Source organism: Oryx dammah, unplaced genomic scaffold (genome assembly GCF_014754425.2).
Source record: "Oryx dammah isolate SB20612 unplaced genomic scaffold, SCBI_Odam_1.1 HiC_scaffold_9, whole genome shotgun sequence".
In the NCBI taxonomy this organism is placed as follows: Eukaryota; Metazoa; Chordata; class Mammalia; order Artiodactyla; family Bovidae; genus Oryx; species Oryx dammah.
Genome location: NW_024070193.1, coordinates 8,132,394 through 8,153,874, shown reverse-complemented (window position 1 = coordinate 8,153,874; position 21,481 = coordinate 8,132,394). Strand labels below are relative to the sequence as shown.

General features: G+C 40.0%; 1 protein-coding gene across 2 annotated transcripts in view; it reads left to right on the top strand.

Moving 5' to 3' along the window:
• The first annotated feature begins 2,094 nt into the window (after window positions 1-2,094).
• SETD2 (SET domain containing 2, histone lysine methyltransferase) overlaps window positions 2,095-21,481 on the top strand; it is a 75,090-nt gene continuing 55,703 nt past the window's right edge. For both annotated transcript variants that reach the window (XR_005722167.1, XM_040246841.1), the window contains exons 1-2: window positions 2,095-2,308; window positions 21,164-21,179. Coding sequence is in view for 1 of the 2 variants with exons in the window: in XM_040246841.1 (XP_040102775.1) it covers window positions 2,235-2,308; window positions 21,164-21,179 (90 nt within the window). In the remaining variant the exon portion in view is untranslated. The remainder of the gene's footprint in view (window positions 2,309-21,163; window positions 21,180-21,481) is intronic.

Below are 21,481 nucleotides of genomic sequence, written 5' to 3'. Positions count from 1 at the left end.
AGAGTTTAAAGCTTTACAGACATTATCTCATTGGATCCTCACAACAGTGAGGTCCTGTCGACATTAATATTCTCATCTTACAATGAGAAAAAGCAGAAAAATTAGGCAATATTCATAGTTTGTAAAGAAGTGGCCATGAGACACTTGAACCAAGGGAGTCAGATGGGTTCTGGATATGCCGAAAAGCCAACAAAAAACACAAAATAATTCTCAAGTGAGAAACAATGATGATAAGGCACTAATAGACACTAACATATAAAATGTGTTTGTTTACATACAAACGATATAAAAAAGAGCTAGGAAAGGCTTTATACTCTCATATACTTTGGTTGCTAAAACAGAATACCATAGACTGGGTAGCTATAAACTACAGAAACTCACTTCTCAAACAGTTCTGGAGATTGAAAGTTGGAGACTGAGGTGCCAGTATGACTGAGTTCCGACAAGGGCCACCTTCTGGGTTGCAGACTGAGTTTTCTCCTTATATCCTCAGAACAAACAAGAGTGAGCTCAATGGGCTTTTGAGTGAAGTGAAAGTTGCTCAGTTGTGTCCGACTCTTTGCCACCTCATGGACTGTAGCCCACCAGATTCCTCTGTCCATGGGATTCTCCAGGCAAGAATACTGGAGTGGGTTGCCATTCTCATCTCTAGAGGATCTTCCAGACCCAGGGAAGCCCTGGGACTGAACCCAGGCCTCCCTCATGGCAGGCAGATTCTTTACCATCTGAGCCACCAGGGAAGCCCATGAGCAATGGGCTCATGAAGAAACAGGCAAAAGACAGAAACTCTGCAAGGCTATAGCAAAAAATCTGTGTGTGCTCAGTCACTCAGCTGTGTCCGACTCTCTGCGACCCCACCGACTGTAGCCTGCCAGGGTCCTCTGTCCACGGGATTCTCTAAGCAAGAATACTGGAGTGGGTTGCCATTTCCTTCTCTCAGGGCTTTTTATAAGGGCCCTAATCTCATTCATGCAGGCTCCACAGTCCAGTCCTAAACACCTAGCAAAAGCCCCACATCTTGGGGGATAGAATTTCACATATAAATTTAGGGGATCCTAACACTACCTCCATCCAGTTGCTTGTAAAATCCGATTCAAAATTACAATGGAAAAAATAAAACTACAAAAAGATCAGATCTTATGAAACCCTCCCCACCCCCTTAGCCTTTAGCTAATGGCTTTATACACTCTTTATCCTTCCAAAAATAAAACCCACAGCCCTTTCCAAAGTTATCCTACTTAATCTTACTACGTCATTTGGGCAGGAAAGCAATTCATAACCTTTTCTTAAAGGACATTTCCTCCAAGGTCTTAAGAACCACGCAGAACACGGGAGCCACCGCTCCCAGCTGTTGGGGTGGAGGGTAGAGGTGGCGGGACGCAGCCGGGCGGGGGGCAGACAGCCCAGCCGACCCGGCGGGGGCGGGAAGGAGGAAGGGGCGTCCCCAGAGCGCGGCTTTAGCGCGAATCCCCGGCCTAGCTCTACTTCCGTGCTAGCCGACGGGACGAGATGAAGAGGCGAGACGGAGAGAAGGCGAAGAGGAATAAAGGAGAGGGGGGCGAGAGGCTAGGGAGAAGAGGCGCCCGCCTTACCTCAGAGCCCGCAAGCCCAGGGGAGGGGCCCTCGGCGCCGCTGAGGACTCCGGCGCTCCGGGAGGGCAGGTCTTCGAGGGCGGCGGGGCAGGAAGGCTCGTAGTGTCTGGGCGGGCTCGGGCTGTTCGCCCGCAAACAACCCTGAGGCGCGCCGTGTCACACCTCAGCGCCCCAGCCGCCACAGCGAGCCTGAGGGAGGGGTCGCGGCGCAGCAGCTGGCCCCCGAGCTGGGCCCGCAGCGCTAGGGCCCGGGGCTTATTGTTCCGGGAAGTCGCAGGCGAAGCCGGGCCGGGTCGGCGGGCTTCGCACAGCTGCCCCCGCCTCCGCCGCTCCTCTCAGAGGACTACCGGCAGCTGCCGGCGCGCCGACTGGCGGCGGAGGCGCGGCGGGCGCGTGTCTCTTTAAGGGGCCGGGCCTGTGCGGCTGAGGGGCGGGCGGGCTAAGCGTCGCTCCCCGTGTGAGTGTGTGGGGGAGAGAGCGGCGGGCGGGCGCCGGAGGGAGGGAGCGAGCGGGCCAGCGACGCGGGCCGCCCCTGCCGCCGCCGCCGCCGCCGCGGTCGGACCAGCGGCCTCCTCCCCTCCCCTCCCTCGCGTCGCCCTGCCGCGGGGAGGGGGCTCGAGTCGCGGTCTCCAGCGGCTCCCGATGAAGCAGCAGCTGCCGCCGCAGCCGCCTCCAAAGATGGGGGATTTCTACGACCCCGAGCACCCGACCCCTGAGTAAGTATCAGCTCCGCGGCCTCCCGCTGCCCTCGGCCGTCTCAGCCCGAGCCGAGGGCGGCGCGTCCTGGCGGATGGCGCGGGGAGTAACGGGCCCGCGGTGAACTCGCGCGGGCGGCGTGCAGAGCGGGCCCGCGCCTCCGCCACGGGCCCCTTGTCCGGGCCGCCGCGGGCCGGTGGTTGGGCCCGGCGTTGGCGCCGCTGCTCGCGTCGCCGCGGCGGTTGGGCCGGGCCGGTGGGGGAGGGGCGGCGCGGCCGCGACCGCCGCCGCCGCGTCTGTACCGATCCGGCCCGCCCGAGGATCGGCGGTCTCCCCCAGATCCTCGTGGCCCACTTGGGCTGCGCTACCTACGAAAGGGACCGAGCCGGAGAAGCAGCCGGTGCCAGACTCGGCGAGGGGACACCGGCAAGAGTAGGCCGCGAATCCCCGGGCTCGGGTGGAAGCCCGGCCCGTCGCCCGGCCTCCCGGCGACGGCGGCTCTGACCGGAAGGGCCTGCGTGCGTCGTTCGGCCCAGGGCGGCCGAGGGGCCCGCGCTGCACTCTCGGTTTTGATTTTTTTTTTTTTTTTTCCCTCTTCTCCTGGAACTTGATCCTGGCCTGGTAGTGCTTCCGGCTTCACATTCTGCACCTTTGGCACTTCGGTTTGTAATGGTGGCGAGGTTTGAGTGGCCCCAATGTGGAGGTGACACCGGGTTTGTTTTTCCGCCCGAAAATGAAAGCCTCCGGAGGGGTATACATTCTCTACCAGATTATGAGATTTGCACACTTTCGGACACTCAACTTCCTCCGTAACAGCAACCTCTTGCCGTGAATAGATGACTTTCTACTCCTTGTGAAGACTTTGTTAAGAAGCAGGAATCGCTTGAGGATTCTCTAACGAAGACAGTACTCTTGAAAACCGAAATATCTAGAAACCAATAGTATATTTTAAGCCTGGGACATTTTTACATTGCTTTTGAGGGCCGTATCAGCTACTGTATCTGGTTTCTTGAGAGAGCTTCCACTCCAGAGCCTGGAATCACTTCTTTCCCTACGTCCTCCCAAGACTATTGTTTTGAAAAGTTATCCTTAAACTGCATTTGCTGGTGTTGGCTCAAGTCTGGACCTACGAATGTATGGCATATTTCAAACCTAAACAGTTGGTAGAGATATCAAATGAAATTCACTTTTATGACCAGAATGATTCCAAGATATTTGCTCTTTTGACACATTTCAGCTTAGTTCTGCTATGACTCTTTACAGGCTCTTGGTTTGAGACTTGGAAAACCTCACAAAAAGGAAAATTCTTGATCCAATAACTGCTTGTTGAGCACTTGTCCTGTCCAAAATAACATGCTAGTTCCTGAATGGTCCTAAGTGCTTGCTTTTCAGTTCCTTTTACCAGGTTGTTTGGTGAAGTACAGAAGCCTTAAGGATCGCATTCTTAAACTTCTTGAAAGAAAATACAGCTTTTCATATTATATGGAATAATGGACTCAAGTGCATCTTTGATGGACATGAATGTGGGGAGGAATCAGAAATGTTGTATTTTTTTATATTAGGTCTTGGATTTTTTTTATTTTTATCGCTTTTCTATCTGTCCTGCTTCCTAACAGTGGAGACTTCTAATTTCTGTACTGACTAAGTGCTAAAATACATGTGTGGTGTGTGTGTGTATTAATCTACAAGGAGTATGTAGAGAATTATAAAATGTTTTATTTTGTAATACTGTAAGAACTGAGAGGGGTCTTGGTAGGAAGCATCCTGAATGATATCACCTGCTTTAACAGATGCAAGAAACAACTGAACAACAACAAGTGACAACAAATCCTATGAAGTAGTTTGTATAGTAGCTAGTTAGGGTGTATAACTCTGGAGAGAGAAAAGCGGTATAGTGGTTAAAGACCTTGGATTTCAGAGCCAGGCATACCTGGGTTTGAACATTCGTTGAACCTTGAACAAGTGACTTCATCTCTCTAAGTTTGAGTTTTTCTTATCTTTGAAATAGGTGTTGTAATGGAAGCAACCTCATAGGACTTTTGGGAGAATCAAATGAGAATAATATATGAAAAGTACTTGACACAGTGTGACACATGTAAGTGCTTCTAGCTGGGGTCGTCAAGGAACGCTTAAGAGGTAGGATGTTAAGCATGAAAAGATTAGGTGGGCTAGAGAGGTGGTGCCAATGGCTGGGGGGAGGAATGACCAAGTGCCCTTTTCAGACTGTAGATAGTTTGAAATATTTCCTAGACACATGAAGAAATGAATCATGAAACTTAAATTCAGTTTGATTGAAGTAACAGTTGGAACTTGATGTTCTGTTTGTCTGCTACCAACTGTTTAATCAGACACAGCTGTAAGACCTATCTTTTCCTCAGGCATCTAGGATTGTTTCAGGTGAAAGTGACTAATCACCCGAGTGCATTGGGTGTCTGCTGTTGAGTGGACCCAGGGCCAGGTGTTGAGGACACTGCAAATTAAATCCAGTTGGGGTCTTCAAGGAGTTCTTCTAATGAGAGACACAGGCAAACCCTTTACAGAGATTGCTGTTGTTTGATTGTATGCATATTTACTTTGTGCTAAACATAGGCATGCTGGGGTGAGCAGTGTACAAAACAATTTTGCTTGTGTTTGCACCCTTCCTAGTGAGGGGTGATAATACATAATATAGAATGTTCAAAGGTTATTTGGAAAATCGAGCACAATAAGGGGGATCCAGAATTTCTGGGGTAGATGTTGAAATTTAAACTGAGCTGCATTGGGTGAGCCTTCTTGAGAGTGATGTTTAGGCAGACTTAAAAGGGAAGAAGTTAGAGCCAATAGTTTGTTCCAAGGCATTGAGGCAGACCTAGAGAGTTCTGCTCAGTATGGCTAGAATGGAATGAACAAAAAAGTAATAGTATTAATACATTATGTTAGGGTGGGGTACAGATTTCACAGGGCTTTGTAGAGTGTTATAAGTTCTTTGCCTGGAGTTTTCAACCAAGAAGTGACATGGTCTGCTTTCAGCTTCCAAATGATCACTGAAGTTTGCAGAGAGGAACAAACAGTAGAAGCAGGGAGATACATACATATAAGGAAGCTGGAAATTGAGGAGAGAGATGCTCATGACTTCTATCAAGGTGTTAACAGGAGATAGTGAAAAATGGTTGAATTCTGGGTATATTTTGAAGATCATACCAATGTGAATTGTTGATAGATCAGATGTGGCATGTGAGAGAGGAGTCAAGGATGATTTCAAGAGTTTTGGTCTGAGCAGTGAGAAAGATGGGGTTGCCATCAACCAGAATAGGGTAAGAAGACTGTGAGAAGAGCACGTTTGGGGAATGGATGAGTTCAATTTTAGAAGTGGTAAGTTTGAGATGCCTTTTAGATATTCTGGTTGAATTGTCATTCAAGTCTGGACTTTAGGAGAAAGGTCTGGACTAGAGATAAACTTTTTAGTCGGCCACTTAGGTAATATTTAAAGCCACAAGACTGGATGAGAGAGCACCAAGGGATCCGATGTGGACAGAGAGAAGGACACAAGATTATTGTTGTTGTTCAGTTGCTAAATTGTGTCTGATTCTTTGCAACACCATGGACTGCAGCACACCAGCCTTCCCTATCCTTTCACAGTCTCCTGGCATTTGCTGCATTTCATGTCGTTTGAGTCTGTGATGATCTAACCATCTCATCCTCTGCTGCACTCTCTTTGTTTTGCCTTTGGTTTTCCCAGTATCAGGGTTTATTCCAGTGAGTTGAGTGCTCACATCAGGTGACTATAGTATTGGAGCTTCGGCATCAGTCTTTCCAGTGAATATTCAGGGTTGATTTTATTTCAGATTGACTGGTTTGATCTCCTTGCAGTCCTAGGGACTCCGAAGAGTCTTCTCCAGCGCCACAATTCTAAAGCATCAATTCTTCAGCGCTTAGCCTTTTTTATGGTCCAGCTCTCACATCTGTACATAAATACTGGAAAAACCATAGCTTTAACTATACGTTTTGGAGCCCAAGAAAATCTGTCACTGCTTCTACTTTTTCCCCTTCTATTTGCCATGAAGTGATAGGACTGGATGTCATGATCTTAGGTTTTTGAATGTTGAGTTTCAAGCCAGCTTTTTCAATCTCCTCTTTCACCTTCAACAAGAGGCTTTTTAGTTCCTCTTCACTTTTTGCAATTAAAGTGGTATCATCTGCATGACTGAGATTGTTGATATTTCTCCCAGACTGCAATCTTGATTCCAGTTTATGATTCATCCACCCTGGCATTTTGCATGATGTACTCTGCATATAAGTTAAACAGCAGGGTGACAATGTACAGTCTTGACGTACTCCTTTCCTAATTTTGAATCAGTGTTCCATGTCCGGTTCTAATTGTTGCTTCTTGACCTGCATACAGGTTTCTCAGGATGCAGGTAAGATGGTCTCATATTCCTATCTCTTTAAGAATTTTCCAGTTTGTTATGATCCACACAGTCAAAAGCTTTAGTGTAGTCAATGAAGCAGATGTTTTCCTATAATTCCCTTGCTTTCTCTGTGATCCAGCAAATGTTGGCAATTTGTTCTCTGGTTCCTTTTCTTTTCTGAACCCAGCTTGTACATCTGGGAGTTCTTGGTTCACACATTGTATCTTAGCCTTACTAGCATGTGAAATGAGCACAATTGTCTGATAGTTTAACATTTTTTGGCACCGCCCTTCTTTGGGATTGGAATGAAAACTCACCTCTTCCAGTGCTGTCGCCACTGCTGAGTTTTATGAATTTGCTGACATATTGAGTGCAGCACTTGAACTGCATCATCTTTTAGGATTTTTAAGTAGCTCAGCTGGAATTCCATTACCTCCGCTGTCTTTGTAGTAATACTTCCTAAGACCCACTTGACTTCACACTCTAGAATGTCTGGCCCTAGGTTTGTGACCACACCATCATGGTTATCCTAGTCATTAAGATCTTTTTTGTATAGTTCTTCTGTGTATTCTTGCCACCTCTTCTTACCCTCTTCTGCCTTTGTTAGGTCCTTACCATTTATGTCCTTTATCATGCCCATTCGTGCATGAAATGTTCACTTGATATCTCCAAATTTTCTTGATCTCTAGTCTTTCCTATTCTGTTGTTTTCCTTTATGTCTTTGCATTGTTCATTGAAGAAGGTCTTCTTTTCTTGCTATTCTCTGCAACTCTGCATTCAGTTGGGTATATCTTTCCCTTTCCTTTGCTTTTTGCTTCTCTTCTTTCCCCAGCTATTTGTAAAACCTCCTCAGACAACTTCTTTGGCTTCTTGAATTTCTTTTTCTTAACTGCAATGCCAAGAGCATTGATATAGAGGGCAGTGTTAACATGGATAGCATCCATAAACTTAGGGGGAAAATTATGTCCTCACTAACCTCTAACTAGAAGTTAGCATTTCTTTTAATTACTAATGTAAACAGAAAACTGTAGTAGTATTAACCTGTGATTTTATTAGCCTATAATATAGTATCTGTGATTTTACTGCTAGTACAAATCACAGATTTTTTTATATGTTTTGATTATTGTAGATACTTCATTATCTACGTTCATCATTACATAGAAATTTTAGTAGATTGGAGATCCACTAGATTGTTGAGGAGCATATACAGTACTGTATCATACATTTGGGGGTTTTGTCCCAAAAGTAATTGGTCTCCTTTGTTTATTTCATATATTTAAAAATATTAAGCTGAAAAGGAATTTGCAGGCTTCATCTGACTCCAGAATGGCCCAAGGCGCAAAACATGTTAAACCATTGGACTCTGTATCCTAACTCCTGGTTTAGAATCTCACCTCTTTTACTTAATAGCTGTATAAACCTGGACAAATTTTGTAATGCCTTAGTGTCCTTGTAGGTAAAGTAATAATCATAACAGTATTTTCTGCAGAGGGTTTTATGAGAATTTAAGAAATAGGACAGTGTTAAGTTTTTTGAAAAATCTGCTTATTTTTAATTGGAGGGTGATTACTTTAAACTTTTATTAGTATTGGCTAAAAATGCAGCTAGAAAGAACAGTACTTTATAAGGCACTGTGATATGAAAAGCATGGTGAATTTGGCAAAAATAAAGTTTGTTAGCTGGCAAAAATACTTTAGCATGTTCAAATTAAATATAAAGCAGTGGGGATAGTCATGTTCTTATAACATTCTCATAATTCACCTAAGTTACAGTGGGGTTAGAGATGCCATAGGAAGCCAACTGAAAGATTCCACATAGAGTCTGGACCTTTAGGAGCTTTGCAGCCAGTCCATAATTCAGTTTTTGTTATTTTATAAGAGAAAAATAGCTTTATGGTGATTGAGGTATGTTCTTCAGGCCAAGGTATAGTCTTTGGGCTACTGAGGTACATGGGAGGCCAAACTACTACTCGGAGGGTTTCCTGGTGATCACAGTAGGCCTGATGGAGCTATTCTGTTGCTTAGGATAGAATGTGTATATGTGTGCTCAGTCATGTCTGACTCTTTGCGACCCTGTGGACTGTCCATGGAATTATTCAGGCAAGAATACTGGAGTGGGTGGGTTGCCATTTCCTACTACAGTGATCTTCCCAACCGAGGGATCAAACCCATTGTTCCTGCATTGGCATACAGATTCTTTACCACTGAGCCACCTGGGAAGCTCAGGATAGAGTATATCTCTCCAGATTTCATGTCCCTCTTTTTGCTCTTGCTTCGTCTAGATTTCCAGCCAACGAGTCTTCCTGCTGATAGATATGTCTCTAAAAGGGTATCGAGTAACTGTTGTTGAGCAGTTGCTGTGTTTCCCTAAGAAATGTTCAAACTGCCAAGACATACCTATCAGTTGTCCCTTCCTAGTTTTAGTGGAACTTTGGTGTTTGAAATCTTTTCTGATACTTTTCACTGTAGTGACTAATTGATTTAATCTATAAGAAATGACTCATTGGAAAAGACCCTGATGCTGGCAAAGATTGCAGGCAAAAGGATAAGAGGGCGCCAGAGGATGAGATGGTTAGATAGCATCACTGATAAAATGGACATGAGTTTGAGCAAACTCTGGGAGATGGTGAAGGACAGGGGAGCCTGGTGTGCTGCAGTCAGTCAGAAAGAGTTGGACGTGACTTAGCGACTGAAGAACAAATTCCCCTTTAAATTGTAATGCATTGTGATTTACTGTTTAACAGATATTGATAACAATCTTTCTTAACCCTGATGATTAGTGTTCTGTGAGCATTGTCAGTTTTTGAAGAGAAGCAAGAATAGTCATATGCGAGAATAAAAAGTTGACCAGCTTCATAATTTCTGTTAGTTCTTGTGAGATACTGTAGAGTATCTTATTTTGTAATGTATGTACTGAGGGCTATTGTAAGACCCTGAGACACGATTCATATTAGAAACTGAAACATTTACACCTGTAGTCACTGAAATTCAGGCTTAGAATTCTTTCTTTTCCTTTCTGAGAGAGATCCGCTCTCTAGGGGAAAAGAATCTTTTATTTGGGGAAAACAAAAATATTCAAACTTTCAGGGAAGTTCTAAGAATAGCATAGTAAAACTCCCATATTTTCATCTGGATTGATCAGTTGTTGAAATTTTGCCACATTTGCTTTATCTTTCTTTATAAAAATATATATAGCTGTGTGTGTTTGTTTTTAATCTATTTTTAATTGAAGGATAGTTGCTTTATAGAATTTTGTTGTTTTCTGCCACACTGTGTTTGTTTTGGGCTAAACCATTTGAGTGTAAGGTGCAGTCACCATGACGCTTTACCCCTACCTAAATAGTTCATTGTATAACCTGAGAACAAGAATGCTCTTCAGGCAATTTAACATTTATAATAATACACTTGATGTATAGTTCATATTTAAAGTGTTCCAGTTACTTCAATAGTGTCCTCTTTTTTCGGCCTAGGGTTACATACTGTGTTTAACTGTCATGTTTTTTTAATCTCTGAAGATTTAACTCTTTGTACTAAACATAAATATTTTGAAAACAGTAACAATATCTGATATTGGTTTGAAATGTTTTCATTTTTTCTTTTTATTTATTTAGGCTGCACCTGGAGGCATGCAGGCAGGATCTTAGTTCCCCTAGCACAGAAAGTTCAGGGGCTTAACCACTGGACCACCGGGAAAATCCACAAATGGTTTCTTTCTTAATTACTAGAACAATAAATGCTTATTGCAAAAGGCAAGATAATATACTTAACAGAGGAAAAAGTAAAAGTCTACCTTTAGCATCTCTTCTTGGCTCCATCTCTTCAAATCCAGCTCATCCTAGAGGTGACCACTACTCACAGCTCAGGGTATACCTTTCCAGATCTTTCTGTCTACTACACATACTGCATCATCTGCCTGCTTGAATTTGTGTGTAAGATGTGCTTATCTTTTTTAATAGGGAATACTCTATATTGTGAATGTGCCATGTTAAGTTGATTTATTTTATATCCTGTTAAGTAGTTTAAAAGCCTTAGGACATGAGCTGCATGGAAAGTGTCTCCTTCCAATTGTTTTCCCACAGGGTGAGTTTATCTGGTAATTTATAATGGCGTTTTCGTGATTCTGTTTAGAGTTTGATTCCTACACTTCTCTCTTTCCTTTTCTTTTTTAAAATTCTATTTTATTGTTCATATTTATTTCTGTTTGTCTTGTCTGGTGTTGATGGATTAAAATAGCTTTTATTCCTGCCCTACTTGGATTAGTTGGTTTTCTTAACTCAAGGTATTTAAGAGCAGTCTCTTGAAAATGGTTAATTTGAAGCTAGCCAACAACCTAGTCAACTGAAGATTCAGTAAGTTTTTTTTTTTTTCATAATGGGATTTACATTTGTAAGTGTACTTTCATGAATTCAAATGAGAGGCAATTATTTTGTGTAATTTTTGGTTATTGTACGCTAATCAGGTGTTGTGTTTGAGTCCCTCAGCTTTGGAATTCATGTATAACATTGGTAGGTTGTTTTTTTTTAATTAAGCTTAATGATTATTTCAGTATCTTTTCCAACTGAGCAAATACTTTGGTCATTTAGATGGAGGTTTAGAGTTCGTCTGAGGTTCTCAAGGTGTTTTTATTTTAGAATGCCTTTTCTGTCCCATGCTATCTCACTAGTGAAAATATCCTTAGGATGGTGTGGGTAGTGATAGGGATTTAATCCTGCTGGCAGGCTTCTACCAGGTCTGCTCACTGGGAGCACTGCTGTGGGTGTACAAGAACCTAGAGCAAGAGGTGGTTTCTGATTGTAGCTCTTCTTGCTGCCCACTTCCTGCCAAATGCAGTTAGACTCTCTTTGGGGAGAGAGTACAGTAATCACCACTATTTGCTTCATGATTACCTCTTTGGAGACTCATGGACTAACTTGTGTTTTGAGTCTTTTGCGTGATGTTTAGCTTCTTGGTGATTAATTGTTAATTACATATGCTCTACTTTAGTAGGCAGAAGATGTCATGTTTAAAATTTTTATGAATTTTTGTATGACTGTAAAGTAGGGCTAACGTTTTTCATAAGTTATATAGATGACTGCAAAAACCCTTTCTTGAGAAGTCCATTTTTCTGATGCTGACTGAACACACAGACTTTCTAAAATTGCCTGGTTAAATGTATATTTCTTCAATTAATTCCTCAATTCTCATATCTATATCAGTTCTAAAACATAAGCTACACTTTTTGTGGTACTGCTTCTGTGCTAAAAATTTTAAAGATTATCTGTAGAAAACAAATGAGTTCTGAGGTACAATAAAACACTTTGTTAGAAATAGGTTAAAATGGACTCCTGAGGTTTTCCTCAGGGTCACTGTAATAGGTATCTTATTTTCGCTCGTTTACCGTATCCATTAAAAAATAAATATGAGAGTATAATTATTTAGGAAACCAGTTGCTAAATTATGAAAAATACAGTATGTAGTCGTCTTGGCAGATTAACACTGTTTTGTATAAAGAATTAAGGTTAATAACTAAATAGTAAATTGAAACAGTGATAGTTAAATATAAAACCAGTATTTCCCCAATTATAGAATACTCTTGTGTATTATAGAGAGACAGTGAGTCTACCAAAAAATATTTGGGGCTCATCTTTCTTTGGCTACTTTTCTTTATTATTGGAGAAGATAATGATAGTGTCAGAGGTTATGAAATTGGAGCAGAAGTTGGAATCTCTGATAGGAAATTTTTTTCAGATACGCACATACTAACTGTTCAGTTCGTTAGTCGTGTGCTTTTGTGACATGTACCTGTTAAGTATTTTTATTACTAATTTTTCATACAAATATTTTAAAAGATATATTTGTATGCATGTGTATTTTTTATAATTCTCTTAACTTTTAAGATACTTTGGATGGTTCCTCATACAGACCATCAAAGAAAGGCTGACATTTCATTGGAGCCTGTCTTAGTGTTTATCCGTTCTGTTGCATGATTTAGACATGTTGGTTCTGTTGTTAGGACCTAAGGGATTTTGTAGTCCTGTGCTCAGTCATGTCTGACTCTTTGCAGCCCCATGGACTGTAGCCCGCCAGGCTTCTCTGTCCATGGGGATTATCCAGGCAAGAATACTGGAGTGGGTTGCCATGCCCTCCTCCAGGGGATCTTCCCAGCCGAGGGATTCAACCCAGGTCTACCACACTGCAGGTGGATTCATTAATGTCTGAGCCACCAGGGAAGCCTTTTGTAGTCCTAGTTCTAGAAAATCCAAGGACCATGATAAGTATGTTTTAGAGACTTATTCTTTTATTTATTTATTTATTTTTTGAGACTTATTCTTTTAAATGGAGGAATCCCAGTAAGTAGCATCTGGGAACATAGTCGTATGTGCTTCGTTAATGTTGATCTGATTGGTCATAACTCTATCCTATTTTCCTCATAGAGTGAATGAGGAAAATTATAATCATACTAACACTGATGGTAAGACCGTCTTAAATAACTATTAGATTAGGAGAAGAGGGGTCAGGGAATTGAGTTGTATGTGTTGAGCTTATGAAAGTGATTGGTGCTCAAAATACTTTTTAGGCTTTTTCTGTTGATCTTGGTGAAGAGAAACTAATGGAACCCAGCGATCTGGTGGTGGTGGTCTGAGAGAGATTATGACTGCTGCCTTAGGTAGGACAGTGTATTGTGCTTTGTGTTAGAACTTATTTCACTTAGTATGATAACTTTAGGTCCATCCATTTTGTTACAAATGGCATTATTTCTTCTTTTATGGCTGAGTAGTGGTTCATTTTATATATACATATAGCGCGTATAAATACACACACACACTACAGCCTCTTTATCCATTCCTCTGTCGATGAACATTCAAATTATTTCTATGTCTTGGCTACTGTGAATAGTGTTTCTATGAATATAGGCGTGCCTGTATCTTTTTGAATTGCAGTTGTGTCTGGATATATGCCCAGGAGTGGGATTGTTGGATCATATGGCAACTCTATTTTTAGCCTTTTGAGGAGCCTCTGTATTGTTTGCCGTAGTGGTGGCACCAGTTTCCATTCCCACCAACAGTGTAGGAAGGTTCCCTTCTCTCCACACCCTCTCCAGCATTTGTTGTGTGTAGACTTCTTAATGATGGCCATTCTGACCAATGTGAGGTAGTAATTGTAGTTTTGATTTGCTTTTCTCTAGTAATTAGCCATGTTGAGCATCTTCTCGTGTACCTATCAGGCATCAACGTGTCTTTTTTGGGGAAAATGTCTATATTAAGATCTTCTGCCCATATTTTGATTGGCTCTTTTTTTAATCGAGTTGTTTGTATGTTTTGAGTATTAGCTCCTTGTCAGTTGCATCGTTTGCAAATATTTTCTGTGTGAAGAGTTTTATGGTAAATAGATGTTCTCCTTTCATTGTCTTTGAAGTAATTACAGTATTACTATTTCAGTTCTTAGTATTGTAGATTAAAAAGTATTGGAGTTGGTTTTCAAATCCAGTTTAACTGACTTTTCTGACTTTTAACTGACTTAACTGACCTTTTGAGAGTCCCTTGGACTGCAAGAATATCAAACCAGTCAATTTTAAGGGAAATTAGTCCTGAATATTCATTGGAAGGACTGATGCTGAAACTGAAACTCCAGTACTTTGGCCTCCTGATGCGAAGAACTGATCATTTGAAAAGACCCTGATGCAGGGAAAGATTGAAGGTGAGAGGAGAAGGGGATGACAGAGGATGAGATGGTTGGATGGATCACTGACTCAATGGACATGAGTTTGAGTAAGCTCCAGGAATTGGTGATGGACAGGGAAGCGTGGTGTGGTGCTGCAGTCCATGGGGTCTCAAAGAGTCAGACACGACTGAGCGACTGAACTGATTATTACTCTGTTGTGCCTCTCCATCAGGTGTTTTGGAAACACACAACGGGGTAGAAGGGGGATTAGAGCATGCTTTCTGAACGAAAGGCCCTAGAAAAGAAAACTGGCTGAGTCGTATAGTACTTTTTTCATTACACTGTACTAGTTACAGTGTTTACACAGTGTCAGCCTTGATTTTTCAGTGTTCTTATAGGTGTTGATGGTAGACATGAAAACCCAATCGCCTAGTTGCACTTCTGGATATGGTATTAGTTACTGTTGTTAATTCCAACATTTTATTTTACTCTTTGTTTACTCTTTGTTGTTTCTCTGTGAGGTGGGCATCTCCCTTGTCAGTTTGAAGTATTTCTTTGTTATAGAGCATAAGTTTTGACCTCATAACAATAAGCTGTTGCTGGCACTCCCCGACCCTCTGTGATGACTAGAATATTTTGGGACTTGACTAGGGCTGTGGACCAACTACATTTTCAAAATTGTAATTTAGTGTAACTTGACTTTTGAGATACAAATTAAAACTAGAAACACATGGTATAGAAGTTATTATGCGTTATTATAGTATATATCTGGAATTTGACATCTGGTAGTGGAAATTGCACTCAGATTTCTCATTTGCAAAATGACATAAGAATACTGTTTTTATTAATAGATTTACTTTGAGAACTCAAAAGATAATTTTCACAGGAAGTGAAAATTTAGCACTGTGGTGCCTTATCCAAAGAGATTGGCAAATGGGTGGAAAATAGGTTAAAATATTCAGAATATTAGTATTCTCCTTCCCAAACACAAAATTGCTTTATAATCACTGTTGCTGGTCTTTTTTTTTAAGTTTCTCACCTTAACTATTTTAAAATGACTCTGAAGTAGAACTGTGTATTGATGTTATTTGGCAAAAGTTAATATATAGAAAATGTTTCCATCATGCATAATGTTTGCTATGGTTACATATTTATGATTTTATTTTGGTTAATTATCGGGGAGTTAAATCTTAGAACCAGAGAAATAAATTCTAAACCGGATGGGTAAATCCTGGTGCTTACTTTTGCTTGGGTCGAGGGTTTGATGCTCAGCCACAGCCAGGTGAGTGGGCCCTGACTGTGGGTGGGTGGGTGATTGGGTGGGTGGTAATAGGAATACATATCTTTTGCCAGCACTTTGCTTGCTACATGTGCACACATGGTTTCTTGTTTGCAGATTGGTTATCCTCTTTCGTATTGCAATTAAACATTAAGCGTTTTTTATTATGAAAAACTTCAAATGTTCGTACAGGAGAGAATGGTATGATGAATACGCTTTGCTCTGCCCAGTGTACTCAGCAAGCTTCAGCAGTTATTAATGCTTTGCCATTCTGGTTTCATCTGTCTCCCACTCTTCTGTTGTGTCTGGAATATTTTAAAGCACCCCAGGTATTGTATCATTTCATAGTTACAGAAGTAAGAAAGGCTTTAGAAATAACCACAATATCATTGTCATATCTAGTGCATGCACACATTCTAAGTTGCTTCAGTCATGTCCAACTCTTTGTGACCCTGTGGATTGTAGCCCGCCAGGCTCCTCTCTGTCCATGGGGATTCTCCAGGCAAGAATCCTGGAGTGGGTTGCCATGTCCTTCTCCAGTCATATCTAGTGCAATTGGCAGTAAATATTTAATGTTATTTAGTAAACTGTCCCTGCTCATTTATTAAAAAATACATCAAGATCTAAGTAATCATGTGATTCCTAGATTTCAAATCTCAATCTGTGATAGTATTCTTATATGTTTGCTACATTTTTTTGAAGACTGGTAGTTATATCAGGCCTTTCACCCCACCTCCTTCCTGCTAGTAGTTTTCCAGTTACATACTGCATCATGTTGGCCGCAGGTAGGAGAGGGCACATATCTGGTGGTTTTAATTTTAGTGATGTCAAAATTAATCATCGGATTCTAGTGCAGTTGGCTTGATCCATTCATTACAAAAGTTCCTCATCAACCTTTCATCTGCTAGGTTTTGCTGCCATTGATGATTATTGCATTTATTAGCTAGAATTCTCCTATAAAGAACAGCTATTACTCACCATCTGTTTGATTGCCCTGAAACACAGACACATGATCATCAAGACTCTAGTTTGAACACTTCTGTTACTCTCTATTTCATGATGCAGCCCCTTCTGTTGCTAGGCAGATACATTTACTATTACACTAAATCAAAATATGTTTCTCTGAAACTTTTTACTCTTTTTCTCCCAGTTCTGTGTAATAGCTAATAAATATTTGACTTAAAGAGCAAGGGCTCTGCAGTCAAACAGCCTGAATATTTGGCTCCGCCACGTTACTAGCTATAACTTACGTTTCTTCATTTGTGAAAATGGGAACACAGATATGTAGTATACCCTTCTTAGGTTTGAGGATCAGATGAGCTAGTTGTATGTAAAGCATTTAATGAAAGACATGGAAAAATGGAAAATATTCTGTTAGCTACTTATTGTGGTGCTGGCAGTCTGATTGGCTGTAAACAGTAGTATACATAACGTGGTCCAGTTACTAAGAACTTAGCCTTTAGCTCTTTCTATCGTGATTCATTGGCTAGTACTAAAAATGAATTTCAGCATTTATACATAATGTCTTTTGAAGGTTATTTGGTAATGGTTATACCTTCTCCCACAGTTTGCTAATGAGGAAAATAAAACAGGTAATTTAAGAGATTTAACTCAAAACAGAAAAATGTAGTGAAACTCATTTGTATATAATAAGCCCTAAAATGTTCAAATTAGATCCCCATTCTGCCCAATTATGAGTTTTGGAAAACAGATTACTTTAACAGGAGAACATAGTTCATGCAAGTGTTGCTGGAGGCTAATTTGGAAGACCAATTTAGAAACATTTTAGGTATACATACTATTGGTAACATTTGGGATGATATTCTTAGCTTTCCTCACTGACTAGAAACTCTTCAGTGAAACATTGGAGATCAGCTGTGTTTACAAAGTGATTTCTTGTTTAAAGAAGATATCTCTACTATAGACACTCCACATTAAAGTTTCAACTATTTGGGGATATAAGAGTGATGAATATGACATGGGAGAGAGAAATACTGTTTTGACCTGTACTTATTTATATAACTAGAGATAGCTTTGAAAAGATGCCATACTGTGAGAATATTCCTGCTGTAATTTTAATAACATTTAAAAAATAACATTTAATCTGTATACGTGAAACTCTTATCAGTCAAAACTCTGTGTTTGAGATACTATGCTAGTTGAAGATGTAGACGTCAGAGCAAATGATAAATAGCGCCTATGTTATCAAGTCTGTTGTCACTAGTTCAGGTTAGTTGCCTAAAGTTTCCAGGCCTTTGATAAAAAGCAGTGGTATTCCTGGCTATTTTTTTGTCCACGTAAATCATATATATTTCTCATCAGTGTTTTTATTCACTTGTCCTCATGAGTTCCATTTCTTGGATGAGAGGATGGCAAATGTTATAACTTATGACTTGTATGGCTAATTTTTTCTACAGGTCAGTTTTGAGGTATTGACCTCTTTTCCTTTGAGAATTGTTTAAAATGAGAAAGCTAAAACCTGATATTATTGTTAGGAAATTTCTTTGATTCAAAAAGTAATAAGAATTTAAGCTAGGAATGGGACTGGCAAACCCAAGGAGATTATACAGTAAGGACAAGATATAACATCTTGTTATATCTTGATACCTTTGTCTCTTTGTAAGGAAAGAGGAAAACAGGCACAATAAATGCAAATCAAGGCTATATATGTGATTGTCATTCTGCAAAGTTTATGATGTAGGAGGAGGGTGGCTGCAGCTGTGAAATTTTGCTTCTTTCCTAATATTGGAGATAATCACTCAGTACTTGAGAAGGATTCCTTGCCAGTATTTCCCATGGCTCTTACTTGGGCCTTGGTGTGTATAGCAAACCAGTTTTCTCCTGGAGAGCTCAGAGTCCTACTTGAATGTTATGAGCAGTGTTATGAAATACTAGCCTTCCGTTTTGTCAGTTATCTTCCTTCCTTTTGTTATCAGCCAGTTCTCTCCTTTCTCTTGAGTTTTCGTCTCTTCACAATACTGTCTCTGCAATTTTATACTCTATTTATTATAGAGTTGAGTTCAGTGCCTACCTGAATATGAGTTTAGAAAGATTTCAGGTAGTGTTTTTCCAGCTGAGGCTCTAGGATACCCGAGTCCATTAGTCTCTTAAAAAAAAAAAAAAAAATTCTTAAAGGATGAAGGATTTTGTGAGGATATTTAATAGTTTTTCACATTTTATTATCTTATGTTGAAAAATAATTAAAATTTTGAGATAATTTCAGGCTTATAGAATGATTTCAAAAGGAATAGGGATTTCTTATGCACCGTTCATCCAGATCCCTCAGATGTATAGTATATAGCACAGGGAACTCTGCACAGTGCCAGGTGCCGGCCTGGGTGGGAGGGGGTCTTAGGGGAGAATGGACATGTGTGTGTGTATGGCTGAGTCCCTTCACTGTTCACCTGAAACTGCCACACATTGTTAATTGGCTATACCCCAATACAAAATGTTTTCGGTGTTTAAAAAAAGAAAAGCAAAAAAATCTACTGCACTGAATGCAAAAGTAATACAGATTCACATGTAATAGCAAATAAAAAAATAAAAAGAGGCCCATGTGTCACTCAGATATGAGAAACACCAGCTTTAAGTATTTGAGGAATATTTGAGTTTTAGTAAGAAAGCATTAAAGATTAGGAAGGAGTGACTCTTTAAAGCCTTTACTTATTAAAATCAAGATAAAATGCTGTATCTGATGTATGGTTCAGGAAATTCAGTAAACTGAAATCCTGGATTGAGACCTTTAGGGCTTCACTTTTATAACCTTATATCTAGGATGAGAATTTTGTCTGATCTTAGGGAAGTTCTTATCCAGATTTTTCTTAAATGTTTTTGATGACAAGGAAACTTAAGTACCCAGTACAGAGGCACATTCCAGTTGCAGCTACCTCATATTTTGTTTTCATAAAGCAGTAAGAAAGACTGACAACTCAGGAGGTAATCAGTGGCAAAGGAGCTGAAAAAAGCACTTCCCAGAAAAAAGAAAAAATGCCAATGACCTATAGATATCTGTTAGGCTGGTAGAACTACAACTGAAGCTATATCTTAAGTATGTTGATGTGTAATTATATCCAGGGCTTTCAGCCCAGAAAAGGTAGAGAGGTATAATTTCCATTTGTGTATGTCTTTTCTCCTTTAAAAGCAATGTGTATGCCCATATAAGCACACGCTTTTTGGAAGGATATGCAAAAGATAACAGTAGTCTCCACTAGGTAGATCTAATTTTAGTTGTATATCTTTTTGTAAATTTTATGTTTTTCCCTGTGTACATGTATTTTTCAAATAAAGAAAACTAACATATTCTAACTTAAAATGAGGTAAAATCTGTCATTCTGTACTTTTGTTGGTCACAGGTCCAACTTTTGGAATTGTACAAAAATAAGGCTATTTTGTTTTCTAAGTTTTCTGATACTTTGAGATACATCGCTATGGTCCTGTAACTTGTCTTTTTCCAGAGTAAATAAAATTATGTCCTTTTAAGTATAACCATTTCCTGTGTAACATGGTATCTGAAATACATTTCCTTACTATCTGGCTTGTTTATGTTTATGAATCTTGTTGATATGGCCGAATCTCTCTCATTATATGTGTCCTCCCTTTGGAAACTTCCTGTGTTTCCTGAGAAGTTGGTTGATTGGTCGATTTGAATAATCATGTCATTCTTTGGTTCTTTGAGCTTTCTGTGACAAAAACTATTAATTAAATCTTTTTTTCCACGTGTGTCCTGTGACCTAACAGAGATTTGTCTTTGTGTTGACATGGATAGTCAAAATTCTTTAAATACAGTTCTTCAGTAAGCTGCAGATTTGCATACTGTACATTTTTGACAGAAAATTGGCTGCATAGTCCTCTGATTTTTCTTCTGTAGTAGCTTTTCCAAAGAAGAAACAAGGCATTCTAGCACGATCTCATGCTGGAGAGTTAAATGCATGATTTTGCATTATGTTTTTATGTTTTATGGCGAGGGCACAGGAGACTCAGTACTACCTGTGACTTCTTACCCCTGTTCTATCAACTTTCCTTCAAACTTTCCTATTCTTTGCTCTTGACATTATATTACTTACCAAAGCAAGTGTTCTTCTATTAAAAACGTTTGTGGCTGATTCCTGCTATTAATTATGGCCTAACAATTTCATTAATGTCTTTAAAAAGATCTTTTAGGAACAATTCTTTGCATTCCTATCCTTCCACTAAACTAAGTTGCTTATCTTCCTCTTTGCTGTTATACTTGTGCGAACTTCTATCCTTGTATTTATTTGCTCCTTTATGTTGGAATTACTTCTAGAACAATTATGTTTACAGAAAACCATAAGAGCTTCTTGAGGGGAAGGACTCTGCTTTAATCACCTTTTTTCTCCGTCACCTAGCACAGTGCATAACACCATCTTCATTGAATATTTGCTATGCTAAATGTAACTAAGGCTATGAAGGGACAGCCCATATAGAATATACCTGGAGGTTGTATGCATCCTAAGCTTTAATAAAAAACAACTTACATTTCATTCCATTTTAAGTATTTATGATTTATTTTTTATTCTTTTGCATGCTTTCTTGGCTGGATGACAATAGAGAAGAAGAAAATGAGGTAAGTATAATTTAATTAGGTATTCAGTTATTATGAGATTGAAAACATTCAAAATTTAGCTATCATTTTGAATATGAAATGAAGTAATAGTTTTTGCTTAATTTTGTTTTTGGATCTGTAATAATTCATTCCAGTGAGGGATGTTGTATATTTCATGAAAATGGTTTTTAAACTTTCAAGCTTCAAGAGCTTTTGTCAAGGTAAAGGAAGCTGGCAACTTGAGATAGTGTATTTTTACTGTTTTTATGCATTGAGCTTCCATGTAAGATTTAACTTGAAAAGTGAATTCTCTTTCTTAAGAA